Source organism: Aedes albopictus, chromosome 3 (assembly GCF_035046485.1).
Source record: "Aedes albopictus strain Foshan chromosome 3, AalbF5, whole genome shotgun sequence".
NCBI classification, from domain to species: domain Eukaryota; kingdom Metazoa; phylum Arthropoda; class Insecta; order Diptera; family Culicidae; genus Aedes; species Aedes albopictus.
In genome coordinates, this window is record NC_085138.1 from 183,228,916 (window position 1) to 183,244,588 (window position 15,673).

General features: G+C 41.3%; 1 protein-coding gene across 8 annotated transcripts in view; it reads left to right on the forward strand.

The window, feature by feature from the left end:
• Window positions 1-13,714, forward strand: part of LOC109429237 (Kv channel-interacting protein 4) — a 165,227-nt gene extending 151,513 nt beyond the window's left edge. For all 8 annotated transcript variants that reach the window (XM_029862848.2, XM_029862851.2, XM_029862850.2 and 5 more), the window contains 4 exons: window positions 12,825-12,898; window positions 12,971-13,183; window positions 13,258-13,468; window positions 13,575-13,714. In XM_029862848.2, the coding sequence (XP_029718708.2) occupies window positions 12,825-12,898; window positions 12,971-13,183; window positions 13,258-13,368 (398 nt within the window). In that variant the 3' untranslated portion in view covers window positions 13,369-13,468; window positions 13,575-13,714. The remainder of the gene's footprint in view (window positions 1-12,824; window positions 12,899-12,970; window positions 13,184-13,257; window positions 13,469-13,574) is intronic.
• Window positions 13,715-15,673: the final 1,959 nt, after the last annotated feature.

Below are 15,673 nucleotides of genomic sequence, written 5' to 3' on the forward strand. Positions count from 1 at the left end.
ACTAGCAGTACAGTTAAATAAGGACTGTTCAATTTATAAAACGGACAACTTGCTTGTGCGATATCTTTTTTATTTTTCAATAAAATCATTATCAATTTTTGGCGTAGCTTTTATAGCTATTCTCAAATGTAGGAAAAATATAACATTAAGCAAAATGTTCTTTATTGTGTAACTGAAGCGGTTTTCGTAAAATATCAATAAAAACCCATTTCTCAAAATTCGACATAACTTTCCACATACTTAACATGCACATTTTCATGAAGTTTTTAATGAATTGGAAGCTTATACTATTCTACTAAAGGTAAAGCTCAATAGTTGATCAGTAATAATGCACCAAGCAGGTTCCAGCTTGATATAGTGAGTTGCCTTGTTTTCATAGAAATTGTTATAAAATGTTCATTTAACGTTGAACAATTCGTCATTGAAATCATCGTCATCATCAAACATTTGAAAGCAGTTTTTTCGTTCAAAACAAAATATTTTCTAATGAAAATATATTCACTGCATTCCACATTAGGAATGGAATTCAGTGAATACATTTTCGTGAGCATTGTTTTGGTTTACAGCGAAAAAACTGCTTTTCATTTTTCGAAAAAGTGATGACGAATGCTTGAGCCTTAAGTCATGTGTTGCAATAGCATCACGGATTTGGCTAAAAATTTGTCCATAGTAGTAGAATAATGCTCTCTGAATGATACAGAAGAGAAATTTACTTTTAATTGCAGTTTTCATCATAATCCATATGACCATCAATATGACCATCTTATATTAAAAAATGCCATACTTTTTGCTCCATTGATGCAGATTTTCGACTCTAGCGAATCTTGTTATTATATATGTCCAACAAAGCTGGTCCTATGTTATTGTACACCTTATTTAATAATAATAATCGGAGGCAAAGTTTTTACTTCCAACAGCATTGTTGTGCAAAATTTGCATTAGGTTGCTTTGTTATTTGGAAGAACCATCAAAAAACGAAACTGTTTTTATTACTGTGTCTGTAATGGTGCACAGTAACCAAACCAGCAATGCTATTAAGAAGCAGTTTTCTACATTTAAAACAACATTATTCCCACTTTCGACTGGATGCATAAAAAAATTGATTATTTAATATTTTCATGACCTTTTTGTTTCACAATTGAATTTTATTCAAAAAATCGAATCTAAATTGAGACTTTAATATCTCAACACTTAATTTTCCAATTGAATTTAAATTTTGGCAGAATGTTCATTACTCATGCTGCTGCAGCATGGCACACACTTTTCTGGTATTAAAAGCGATATACCATATGTGATCAGTAATTTCATATATATTTTGAATTTTCAGCTATCGAAAATTCACCCCATTTAACATCTGGCCGATTTTCTATAAAATAAAACAATTTTTATTCGATTCAAAAATGATTACTATAATGAGAGATGATGTTCTGAAAAACGAATCAAGCGTGGTTAAATTTGAACTACGCGTCTTCTTTTTATAGCCTTATAAAGTTGTCCGTTTTATAAATTGAACAGTCTTTAGTCTTAATTTAACAGCATGAACAATGAACATTAACAAAAATAATCTTATTTTAACAGTTGGGCATTGTATTTTCAAATAATTTTCAACCATACTGTATTGTAAAATGAGTTTGCAGGAAAAAATGACTAGGGTAAGGGAGGTATTTTGGACCCCTTTAGGAAGTAGATGAACAATTCAGCGAAAAAAAGGTTCCCACTTCAAAATATGGGTCAGTAGGCATTACGTAGAGCAACATGTTTTCTGTCGAAAAAGGCCAAACAGAACTCAAAATTGTTGTAGTAAATACAAGAAATATCTAAACTCCTGAAGGATATCGGGCACCTATTTTGGACCACTTGATTTTATTTTGGACCACCAAATTAAACTTCAATTGATTGATGAAATGAAAGCCACCTCAGCAATAATTTAAAACTAGTTAAAACTACGTGAAGTTTACATCATTTCTATTCATTTTTTGAGTCAGGGAAAGTTTAAAAATTACGTAACGGTAAAAAATGATGAAATTTGGTTGCAATTGCCAGTTTTTTCGCATTGTAGTATGACGTTTCATAAAAAAAATTACGCAAAATGTGTATTTATTAATTATTGCATGACGTCAGTCACCATGCTTAAATTACGTAACGTTTAATAGGAAATGTGAAAGTCTAGTGATTTTGCTAAATATAAAGGCGATCCACACATATTGTAATGAGTGGAAAGGCTGTCAAAAATAAAGTAGTTTGAATGATACGAGGATTTGTTAGGACACAAATCGAATCGAAATGTTTAACTTGGCGAAAAGTTGTTAGAACAAACCGAACCCTCAACAATCTCATTGTAAAATAAACGTATAACAACCCAGATCAGGGGAGGCCCCAACTTATTCTATTTATCTGTTTTTAGAGTACATTACATTGGCATGAATATTTTCTCCCTTTAGAAGGAACTGGAGAGATGGATCTGACAGGTGGTCCAAAATATGTCCACATCTGATCATGTTGAACATATTTTGGCCATACCTCAAACCACCATTTTAGTAAATATTATCGCTCCACCGAGGTTAAGAACAGTTTATTTTGAGTTCTTACAAGGCCCTAACTACATTCACATGAAATAAATATTTATTTGTAAAACTTAATACCTCTTCGAAGCCGACTACAAATGTGTCACCTTCTTTGTTTTAGGTGCTTTTCCGTGCGTTTCATTGGAAGTGAAAACATTTTCTCTATTTTTGATACTGAACAGCATATTTAACTGACATCCAAAATATAGGTCATCACATAATTGAATACTTTTCATGTTCCAATAAAAAATTACCAAGATTTAGTAGAGATTATGTGATAAATATCATAAAACTCCCTAGGTGGGCCAAAATACCTCCACTACCCTACGTTGAGGTTGTTTAGGTGGTATCAGGTATCAGTAGGTCGGCTCTAGAGGCACGTTCTCCTCCATTCGGGAAATTTGTGCCATCGCCATGAACACGAGCCTATTCATCATTTACCTGACGGAGAAGGGAAGGAAAAAAAGGATAGGACATGGGAAAGGACAGGTAAGGGAATAGGATCGTCATACTCGCAAAAGCGTACCACAATGGGTTCACATAGCGTCCTGAAAAGGACACTGTAATAACGCATAAGCGTGCCACAATGGGTTCGAACAGCGCCCTGAGAAGGGCACTGTGATAATGCATAAAGCGTAAAGAGAGCCTATAGCTCTTTACCACAGCGGGTCAAGAACAACAGAACGTCCTGAAGATTCAGGTTTCTGAAGTCAGTTTCACTTAATAAGTGTTTCCCGAGTACTCGGAAACGCAATTGCGCAAAAACTGGACAGTTACATATTAAATGATACGAAGTTCCATAATCGGATTCACAGCTATCACATGCAAATGAATCAGCTTGCTGAATATTCGCCATGTGAAAACTGAGTCGGCAGTGGCCAGTCAATGCTTTGACAAGAATGCTGCAATTCTGCTTTGACAGATTTGTTAGATACTTTGCCACCCCTAGAGATGGCTCAGTACAATACAATTTTGTTTGACGACATGACTCCAAACTATTCCAGTATTGTTTGTGCTGAGTGGCAGCCCAGGTGTCAATCTGAAGCTTCAACCTGAAAAACGGTGCAGTGTCTGCCAAGTGAATAAGACTGATACAGCCTTAGCTCACGAGAATAAACACCAGCACCTGCTCGACCTTCGAGAAGGGAGCCATCAGTGTAACATACGATGCCGTCTGAAATACTTCTCTCCAGATAACCAGATGTCCACTCTTCCCGGGAAGGGAATTTCGTGGAAAATGTCCTATATGGAAAATTACAAGCAATTGTAAGATCACTTGGAGCAAGGACAACTTTGTCCCAATTCACCAAAAGTGGAAACAACGAGGTGTGTGTTGAACTGCGGTTCACATGAGTTTCCTCTAGCAAACCGAGTACCCATAGGCGGTAAGTGCAAGAAAGTGCTTCTTGTTTAAGATGAATGTGTAGTGGGGCAACGTCAAAGAGAACTTCGAGCGCTGCCGTGGGAGTTGAAGAGAACGCTCCAGACATCGCCATTAAGCACATCCTTTGGAGATGGCCTAATTTTGATTGGACCGTTCTCACTTCACCCTTTTGCCACCACACAAGACATCCATAAGCCAATATTGGCCGAACAACAGTTGTGTAGATCCATTTGATATACTTGGGTTTTAGACCCCAAGTTGTACCAAAGGTTCGCCGGCATTGCCCGAAGGCCATACAAGCTTTCTTGATTCTGAACTCAACATGAGGTGTCCAGGAAAGCTTGGAATCAAGAATGACTCCAACGTACTTTACCTGTTCAGTCACATTGATTTCAGAATCAAAGAGACGTAAAGGTCGAATACCATTACGGTTTCGCTTTTCCGTGAAAAGAACAATAGATGTTTTACTCGGATTTACCGAAAGGCCATATTGGCGACACCAACCCTCAACTACCTGAAGAGCGTTTTGCATCAGGTCGAAAAGAGTGCTGATGCACATACCGACTAACAATGTTAGGTAGTCGTCGGCAAAACCATAAGTAGGAAAACCGCTATTATTGAGTTGCCTCAATAGCGTATCTGCTACGAGATTCCATAAAAGTGGTGATAAGACTCCCCCTTGGGGGCATCCACAAACACTCAATTTCCTAATCGCCGCTTGACGCAATGTCGTGAAGAGATGTCGGTTTTTGAGCATTTGGTGAATCCAATTGGAAATCATTGGAGATATACCATGACCCCGTGCGGCTTCCAATATGGCATCGAAAGGCACGTTGTCAAAGGCACCCTCGATATCTAAGAAAACACCCAAGCAGGATTGCTTTTGAGCGAATGCCTTCTCGATATCGTAAACAACTTTGTGTAAAAGAGTCACAGTGGACTTTCCAGATTGGTAAGCATGTTGGTTCACATGAAGAGGCACATTGGCCAGATGAACATCACGGATGTGATGATCCACAATGCGTTCTAAGCATTTCAGAAGAAAAGAGGTCAAACTGATAGGTCTGAAGCTCTTTGCTTCTTCATACGACGCGCGACCCACTTTCGGAATAAACTTCATAGTAATATCCCGCCAGGATTTGGGAATATACCCTGTAGCAAAACTGCAAACAAGTAGTTGTTTCAAAACATGTTTGAAATGATCAAATCCCTTCTGAAGCAAAATAGGATAAATCCCATCTGCCCCAGGAGATTTGAAAGGAGCAAAGCTATTAAGTGCCCATTCAATCGATTCTAAAGTTATGATACTCCGAGCCGAAGCTAAAGAATCATAACTACAAGAAAAGACATCAGGTTCATCCGAAGATGTAATATCCACACATCCGGGGAAGTGTGTACTGAATAAACATTCTAAAACTTCCTCATCAGAGGAAGTGAAATCACCATTTGGCAAACGAAGTTCGTTCACTTGAAAATCCTTAGATTTTGCAAGGATTTTGTTCAATCGACTGGCTTCACTCAGACTGGGAACATTTGTACAAAGGTTTTTCCAGCCGGATCGTTCAGCAGACCGAAGAGCTTTCTGGTAGGCCTTGCGAGCCGACCTGAAAGCCTCCGATCCAGCCGAACGTCGTCTGTTCCAACTCTTTCTACATTGTTTCCTGAGCTTCGCCAGATCGGAGTTCCACCAAGGGGTTCCTCTTGTGGTCTTCACAGACCGCAGAGGGCAGGCTTCTTCAAAAGCTTCCATGATGAAGGCCGTTGTAGTATCAACGGCATCATCTAAATCACTTGGAGTGTCAATTGATGGTGAGTATCCATGAAATTTGGCTGCAACCAAATCGGTAAAGAGATCCCAGTTAGTTGACCGGGGATTCCTGAAACGCAAAGTTTCACATGTTCAAACAAGATGTAACGATGGTCAGATAAAGATTCTTCATCTGACACATGCCAATTGGTTAGCTCATGACTAATTCTGCTAGAGCAAAGCGTTATGTCTAACACTTCCTCTCTACCAGATACCATGAAGGTTGGGCGGTTGCCTATGTTAAGTAATCCAAGATCTGTACTACTAAAGTATTCCATCAAACTGGAGCCTCTCAAATTGATGTCTGAGCTGCCCCAGATTATATGGTGAGCATTAGCATCACTACCAACAATTAGCGGAAGGCCTTTTGAAGTGCAGTATGCAATGACTTGCTTGAAAGCATCCGTGGGGGATGTTTCATCATGCGGTAAATAAACCGAACAATAAACGTATTTTCTGTTGAGGTTTCCAACAGATACATCGATTGTGATAGCACATACATCTCTGGTAGTTAGTTCAGAGATGAGTGTAGCAACGATTGCGTTATTGACAAGCACACATGCTCGAGGCATGACACGTGAGTTTGCCATTTCATTTTTACTGAAAGTAGCAAACACCGGATTCACAAGGTTTCCTAAATAGAAATTCCCCTTACGAAAGTAAGGTTCTTGGACTAACGCCACTTGGGCTGTACCATTTTGCATGAGTCTACAAAGATTGATCGTTGCTGTTCTTTTGTGCTAAAGATTGATCTGAGCTATCCTAACCGTAGCCACTACCCAAACTAGGCAAGATTAAACTCTTAACAATCACAGCACAAAAAAGAACAGCAACAATAAAGCCAGATCGGTATCGATTTGAGTGCTCCAAAGGCGAGGATGCACAGAATACACTGTAAAACGCATAATGCGAAACCATATAGGTGAAAATCTAAACTAATTAACAACATCTTCATAATCCCGCCCTTATTCAGCCTCAAGTATGAGATTGAAGAAGGGCAGCTGATTGTCTCGGAGAAACACAAGGTCCACCGCGCTATTGCTCCGGTTAGCACAGTAAGGGCAAATACTGTGGAGGGTGCCCTGGTACTCCACAGGCTCCGTTTGCGATTAGGTTTTTATAAGACCCCCCTAACCATTCATTCCTAGGCACGGTAAGCGTAAAGCCGCATAACACCATGAATTAGGGGTCACCTGATTAGTGGATTCCTACCACTGGAGCAGGCGGTCCGTAGTGCTATTCTTAGCCAGTTGAACTAACCGCTACCGACACTACACAGCTATCTAGGCTGATCGGGAAAACAAGTTAATATTGGTGATCAACTTCATACGGGCCCGAAAAGCCGTCGGCATATTTAACGGACATCCAAAATATAGGTCATCACATAATTGAATACTTTTCATGTTCCAATAAAAAATTACCAAGATTTAGTAGAGATTATGTGATAAATATCATAAAACTCCCTAGGTGGGCCAAAATACTTGCCCGGTCCAAAATACCTCCACTACCCTACGTTGAGGTTGTTTAGGTGACTACGCTTTTAGTCAAATTCACGCTGTTTAGAATCAATTAATAGAGACAATGTTTTCACTCCAAATGAAAAGCACCAAAATCAAGGGAGGTCACAAATTTGCAGTCAGTCTCGAAGAGGTATTAAAGACTGGACTCGAAAAAAATGAGACACACAAAATAGTATATAACTTTTGATTGCGTGCACAAAAGTAGCTGATTTTTGAACAGGAATAGTACATTATGTATAGCTGATAACAAAAAAAAATCATCAAAATCGGTTAAGAGTGCGGAGAAATTGTCGATACAATAAAATGTGATTTTGGAAACTTTGGGCTTCCATTTTAAAAATTGAATGAAATTTTGACACAATACTTCAACATACATTTTTTACACATATATATATGTATATATGTATATATATATATATATATATATATATATATATATATATATTTGTATATTTCTTTTATTGAAACTGGTGCAATTTTTTTTTTGGCTCTACAATTTTAGGTATAAAAAAGTGATATTTTTTAAAGTGCTTGTTCTGCCTTCTTATCGATTTTGTTGATTTTTTTATGTTATATGCTACACATAATGCTGTTCATCATCAGCTATTTTTGTGCACGCAATTAAAAGTTATACTCTATTTTGTGTGTCTCTTTTTTTTTTTGTCCAGTCTAAATTTTTTTTTACAAATTTACGCTTGTTGCTCCGACTTCAGGTTGTTCACATCCACCACCTCAGTTTTGTGGTGAGCCAACACCAGTTTTCTCGAGTTCCCCTATTCGCGTAACAGTCCCATGTTTGCTGGGTATTCTTTTCATATGGGACTGTTGTGCGAATGGGGGCAGTGGACCTCATCCACGCCTCTACAACCTTGATCAAGTGGGTAGTAGTCAACTTTACTTCTTCGATCGACTCACCGTAAAATTCAAGCATTATGTCACCAGCAAAGCCGACAATCTCCACTCTCACCTGGAACTCTATCCTCAACACCTCGTCGTACATAACATTCCATAACACCGGACCCAGGATGGAACTTTGCAGGCTCCTAAGGTTATATGAAAGCACTTCCGACCCACCTCTGTGTCGTAAAGTAGTACTCGATTCTGGAAGTAGCTTCCGAGAATTTTGTACAGGTACCCAGGTATCCCCAGGAACGCATCGGCAATAGCTGGCTAACTGGCGCTATTGAACATGTTCCTTACATCCAGAGTTACTGCTGCACATTCCCTTCCTATTACGCTTGAACGCTATCTCGGCTGTGTCGGTTTTTGTAACCAACAGGATAGCGTCTACGGTTGACCTCCCCTTCCATAAGCCGCACAGCTACTCGAGTGCCTCAACATTCTATTGAGGATGACCTTGTCGAACACCTTCTCCGCCATTTCGATCAAGCATATTGGTCTATATGCCGACGGGTCTCCGGGTAGTTTTCCCACCTTTGGCAATAGAACCATACTTCTGGAAAAACTCCCTCTTCCAGGATTTCTGCATAGCCGATGATCCCCTCCAATATCTCTGGAGATGGCTCTGTAGGAGTCATAACACCTCTCATCTTGGCCATCATGATCCTGTAAACATCACTCCGATTTACATTGGCACTTTGACAGAGGCCCTCGAAGCAGGGGTTTTGCCTGCCCTTATGTCGGTCTTCAGCATGACTTTAGCAGTGGTGGATACCACTCGCCGTTCATTTCCTTAGTTCGTGCTCACTGCATCCGCAACCTAGCCCGTAGGTAGGTGCGGCGCAGGTCCGTTATTGCTTGAGTCCACGAGTAAGCCGGTGGTCTCCTATTTCTAGGGTGGACTTTCTTAGGCACGGTCGCATCGCACGCACGCAAAAGCACCGTCACCAGCTCGTCTCCGCTTAACCCTCTTTAAGCATTAGGATCTGCTATTCCCAACCTGATGCATTAGGAGGGTTAAAAGGTTGTGGGCTTTGTGGCCGAGCGGATAGCGGCGCCAGTCGTTTAGGTGTCTCGTAAGCCTCGTAGTGTGGGTTTGATTCCCGCTCCAGTCGGGCAAAACTTTTCGTCAAGTGGAAAATTCTCCACTGGGCCACTGGGTGTTATGTGTGTTATCCGTTGTCTAATGTTAATGCTTGTTCAGTCTGTACCGAGCATCTTCTCTATTGATTGCGCTCTCGTATTGAACCGTGCAAGAGAATGAACAGCACAACTCGGGAAGCGTTTCCGAGCACATCGCTTTACGATGCGTTATACTCGTCGAGTGTAGCACAAGCTGAGTATAGACCACTCAGTGGCTCGCGGTCGCGATAAAATTCCAAACTCTGACCTGAAGCAAACCTCCGTTAGATCGTGGAAGGTCAATTGGTATACTGACCAGCCCACCTTGAGCTTCCCTATTTTAACGGACTTATTAGCGTCTGCCGGGCCCATCCGAAACCTAATGTATACTAATGGCTACTAGCACCACGCACTATTGCGGCAGTGCCGTCACGAGCTCTTCCGCGTTAGTGATCTCGTCTTCGTTTTAACATTCAGAATCGCTTTCGCTATAAGAGCCCTTACCTCAACGCCCTCGCCAAAGGATCTTCCGCCAGACTTTCATAGACGGCACCCTTGCGTTCCTTGTCGCGCTTGAGCTCGAGGATCATTGCATCTGCACGAGTACGTCTAATACTGCGGCGCAGTATCATAACGACCGAAGCCAGGATTTTCATAGGATTTTATGGCGCATTTTTCCAAAGCATAACGTCCGAACATGCAGATACCTCTTCACCCAAGCAGCACACTTTGTTACAACTAAATCACGGTAATTTCTACGTGACAAATTCAAAAATCGATTTTAAATGACTGCAACGTCGATTTCTACAACTATGTCACCGAAAAAGCTTGGAGCGTGGAGCCTTTGTGTAACATGTCGTTCGTCGCATATATTAGATGGTAACCAATTTGTAATATAGTTTGTTTACACTGCAATAGAAAAATAAACTCAAAGTTGCATTATAGATCCTTTTTCCCGTTCAAAATCGTACAATGAATCAGTGCGATGTGCAAATGTATATGCTAAAATTCTCGAATTTTGCATGCGCTCGTGTTTTCTGCTAGTAAAATTGAATATTTCACCAGAAAAATACAATTGCCAGTCAATTTTATGACGGTGCACCGACGAAACAAACCCGTATTTCGACCCAACAAGATAAATTTAAGTAAATCGCACTAGATAAATTGCCTTTCCTCCATCAAAAAATCTACTCAAGAGTATGTTAATTGAATACAAGCGGGGGTCTTGCCGCAAACAACTCTAATTTGAGTAAAACTACATTTCCCGAAATTGACTTACATATTTGGCCCACGATTCCCCTTGAGTCGATGCAGCTTTATTTGTTTTTTTTTTTGGGAAACTAGTTTATTCGATATACTCAATTTTTTTTGGAAGAATTCACCCAAAAATATAGGTAGTTCGGATTTTCTGTGAGCTACTTTAACATAATAAGTTCTAAACATTGTATTTGATAAGTTTTTGCATACAAACTCATCTAATTACTAAACACTTTTGACATGCAGTGTTGATCTTAACCTACTAGTAACAGTTAGGTCGCACCTTTGTGACTAAGTAGTCGTACGTTTTTGTGCGTCTTATATGTGTTTACAATGAAACAACAACTAGTTGCACTGTCGTTATTTGGAAATGGCATTCGGTATCATGATACATTAATCCTGTTCAACTATGTAGGTTGAACTTGCTCGAAGTTGCTGCATCCTACGCTTACTCATTTGTCAACAAACGGGAAAGAGCGGGATGGAGCAAGTTCGAGCAAGTTCAACCTACGTCGTTGAACAGGACTATTGTAACCAAACTTTGACTTCGCTGCTGGTGTATTGATCATTTGTTTTGGTTCTTGGTTTCGATGTAACAGAATAATGTCAAGTATGTAACTTTCTGAATCTGACAGTTCAGGAGCATATTACACGGAAGCTACCATGTGACATTAATGTAGCTTCTGCAATATTAAGGTTGCATTGCGATGTCTGAGCAAGCAAGATGTATACTGCAAATACAGAACAGTTACGAGTAGTCTAAAGTGAAACGGCTATGCAACCTTCATGATTTTTCTGAAATATTCCGTAAGTTACAAGTGCTACTTGGGGCAAGTCCTAGGATAGAAGGCACTTATGATACATCCAAAATTTTATGTGTTATTTCGCAAAAACATGGCTTAATAACCGAAACAGTATGACCTCGGACGTTGTGATCTGGCCTCTAACACTGCCCACGTCGGTTTCCAGATGCACGATCTTGGTGCCGCTCTTCATTGCCTTCAAGACTTCCGAATACTTTGACTCCCCCTGGCCCCCTGGCGTCATTCCCCTGACCCGCCCTAAATTGGGCTTACTGAAGACCAATCACAGAGGTCGCAACCCCCTGTTCCCTTCGATCCGGCACGGGCCGACCTTTACGGGCCCACCCTGTCCTTCTTTCCGGGAGCTTCGGTGTTGACACGGGTAATGCGTTGGACCTTTGACGGATCATGTTGAGGTGTTGATGGCGTGGCCGACACTTGAAACAGGTTTCCAAAGTGCTCGAACCAGCGTTTCAGCTGGTCAGGCAAGTTGGTCAATAACTGTGCAGACGTGTCTTTCACGGACATCGTAGCATTCATCATAGTCCCACTAAGACGACGTGAAACATCGCAGAAGAAACGGATGTCGCCGGTGTTAGCGGCTTTCTCGCCTTCGTCGGGTAGAGAGTCCGCCCTCGCTCTTTTATCCCGTCTACTTTAGCGTTTAACTTTCTTCTTATAGCGCTGACGGGCTACGGCTCCTCGTATTTTCGCTCGCTCTATCACGGCTTTGCCGTTCCTTCACTCTTCTATCTTCCTCCAGGTAACATCTGTGATCCACTGCTTTCTCCGGGTGCGTAGCGTGGCTCACTCAAATTATTCTAACCGGTGGCGATGATAGCGTTCTTGATGGCGCCCCACCTTCTGGAATATCCGCAGAACGGTTCTTTAGCTCCTCGATGAAGGACCTTTTCATCGCAGCGCAGCGTCTTCCAGTCAGCGTGTGTTGAACCGGCGCCCGATTTTCTTCTCCTGTCGATGGATCCTAGCAATTCACAGTCGGATCTCGCCGATTAGAAGATGATGGTCGGACGCAATGTCGGCGCTACGTTTGTTCCGCACATCAAGAAGGCTCTGTCTCCATTCTCGGCTGATACAGATGTGGTCGGTTTGATTTTCCGTGACGCCATCACGGGAAACCCATGTCACATTCTGCACTGGTCGATGAGTAAGGAGCGATTTCCACTCACCATGTCATTGTTGCCACAAAACTCTGCAAACAACTCTCCGTTTTCGCTCATTTCTCCGAGACCATGGCGTCCCATGACGTGCTCATAGTCCGAGTTATCGGAACCAACCTTCGCGTTGAAGTTTCTAATGAGGATCTTGATATCACCTTTCGGAAGCTTGTCCACAACAGCTTCTAGGCTTTTGCGATATTGATTTAGCATGTACAATACAATTGGAATAAATGAAGAATTGTAAAAAAAACAATCAAGTTAATGTTTCGTTTTTTTTCTTTTACAGCTAATACAGGTCTATATGCCCATTATGTGTTCAACACCTTAGATAAGGACCATACAGGAATTCTCAGCTTTGAGGTGAGACCCATAAACATTAAGAAATTTTAAACTCTTGAATTATAGTAGTTAACATGTCTTTTCGTATGCCAGAACTTTGTGCAAGGTCTATCGATTCTGTCCAGGGGTACGTTGGAGGAGAAACTTTGCTGGACTTTCTCGCTGTATGATATCAACCACGACGGGAAGATAACCCGAGAGGAAATGACTGACATCGTGACAGCCATCTACGAACTGATGGGTGAGCGCGAGGATGGCGGCACCGATGATGTGCAAATTAAGAACAAAGTCGACATAATTTTTCAGGTGGTTTTCTAGCAAGAAGTGGAAATCGAAATGAAATGTTTTATTACAACGGGGAAAACTTTTGTTTCTTGCAGAAAATGGACTCCAACCGCGATGGAGTGATAACGATAGAGGAATTCCTAGACTGCTGTCGGAAGGATAAAATAATTTCCGATTCAATGAGCGTATTCGACTCAACCATATGACCTTTGGAGAAGCTACACACGCTGCCGGCGTACGTTGTAGATCGAAACCCCACTGCAGATACCACCGAGAGTATGAACGGCTATAGTCAGCAGACTGATTGTAAGTATTGGGGTGTGAATGGAATTTAATAAGTTTTGTGTTCTATCCGAATAATCCTTCAAAGCCTTGGGAAAGCAAAAGTTAACCATTCCTTCTTTGGTTTCAGTCTACAAGTCGGACGCATCCAACGGACCAAGGACAGAGGAAAACCAAAAGACTGCCACCGTTCCCAAATCACAAACGTCTGCCAGCACCAACCAGCTCAGCAAGTCCACCCGAGCCAGCAACCGCAAGCAATCGATCCTGATGAATGGCGGCAAGGCGAAGCAAAAGTCCAGCAGCATTCGCTACCATCATCACCACCAGCTCAAACATTATCACATTCCTTTCGAAACGTATCAACAGCAATCGACTCGTCCCACGCACTGTTCAGTAAGGAACCCGTCCTACCCGTCCGGGTACTCCGAGTACCCACCGCAGATGACCGGAGGGATCGCCACGATCACCCCGCTCGCCACCGGTCAGTGTCGCCCGGTGGAGCTAGGTTGCCACCCGCGGCCAGAACTTCCGACCTTAGTCAAGGTAAAAGCATGGTACACTGTTTCCAAGCAAGGTTTGACGTACTAGAAAAGCCAACATATATCGGATATCTTAGGAACGATCTCAACAGATCACGATCTTTGTGCAAACACTAGCTTTAACGCGGAATTCTTTTTTTTTCGAGGAAATGTTGAACATTTTAGTAGTTTAGACTGTGCTAGGTAAATCCGTATCTTCGATTTGATTACTTAGAGAATTTATAGAATTTTATATATGTCATCCGTTGAAGGTTGAATAATGCATATTGTAAAAGTGATTGGATAGTTGATTTTGAAGTAAGTGACACTTAATCCATACAAGCTCGTGTTTATCGACTCATCAGTTTTGTTTTGTTGATTGTTTTTCAAAACTGGACTTTATTTTGTTTCATTTAGGCTGACACAAATTTCGAATTTCCCTCATGTCACCAGCGCCACCGTAGCCTTGTGTGTTTGACATAACTCGTCTGCTGTCACCACAATGCTAAAGCCCATATACGGTGGCTCCTTTGTTTTGATGCTGCGGCAACTGCCAGAAAAGTTTGTTTTAATTAACGAGCCTGGATAAAACAAAGAGGAGAAACGTCAAAATTGGAACAGTCGATCTACTGTCATCCGCATAGTTCCAATCGAGCAGGAGACCTGTCAAAACGACAAGGATTCTCCACTTTGGTATACTCGAGACACTTTAGTTTTAATGATCCATTTACCCTGGAGTTCATTTTGGAATCCATCCTGCAATTTCTTGAAGGATCCCCTCTGAAATTTCTTCGGGGATTCCCCTTGAAACTCCTTCGCGATGACTCATGGAGATTCTCTGTGATTCTTTCAGGATTTTCTAGGGATTTCTCTAGGAGATCCTTCAGGTATTCCTACATAAGTTTCTCCAGGGATTAATCCAAGAGTTTCTTCCAGGATTACTGCAGTATAGTATGTAGCTCTTTCAGAGATTGCTCAGGATGTTCCTTCAGGAATCTCCTCAGTATGTAGTACCAGGAGTATTCAGAGACGCCTCCAAGTGCTTTATCAGGAATTCCTTCAGAAGTTCCAACTTATCAGCTATTCCAACAGGAGATCCATCATGAATACTTCCAAAAGCTCCTGCAGTAATTCCAACGGGAGGCCCTTTAAAGATTAGTCTAGGAGTTCCTCCAGAAACTCCTTCTGAAGTTTCTTCGGGAATTCCTACAGAAGTTCCCAACTAACATTTCTGCTGTATAAGTGCTTATGCTAGCTTTCTTCCAAGAGCGTTTGCTCCATAAGCTGTTATGCAGCTACTTTTGTTAGTAGGGTTCCTATAAGGCTAAGTTCAGGAGTTTCTTCAGAGATTCCTCCAGAAGTTTCGTACAGATGTTTTTTTTTCAGAGATTTCTCCTGGAATTCCTTCAGGGATTCCTCCAGAAGCCCTTTCAGGGGTCTCTCCATACCCTAAAATAGCTCAGTATAATTTCCAGACCTAATCGTTAATATCAGTTACTCATTCCAATAAATAGCGCATACAATAGGAAACAGTAGCGAAACATTAACTTCCTCGTGCTCATCATTCTACCATGGACAGAGTAGAAAAGTGAATGCAGTACAAATACCAGTTCGATAAAGTAGAATGGCATAAATCTAAGCGCTGTACAAGCTGTAAGTGAGGCTGTCAGGTAGAATCGCTCTTGTAGTGCCGCAGAGCACAAAAGAG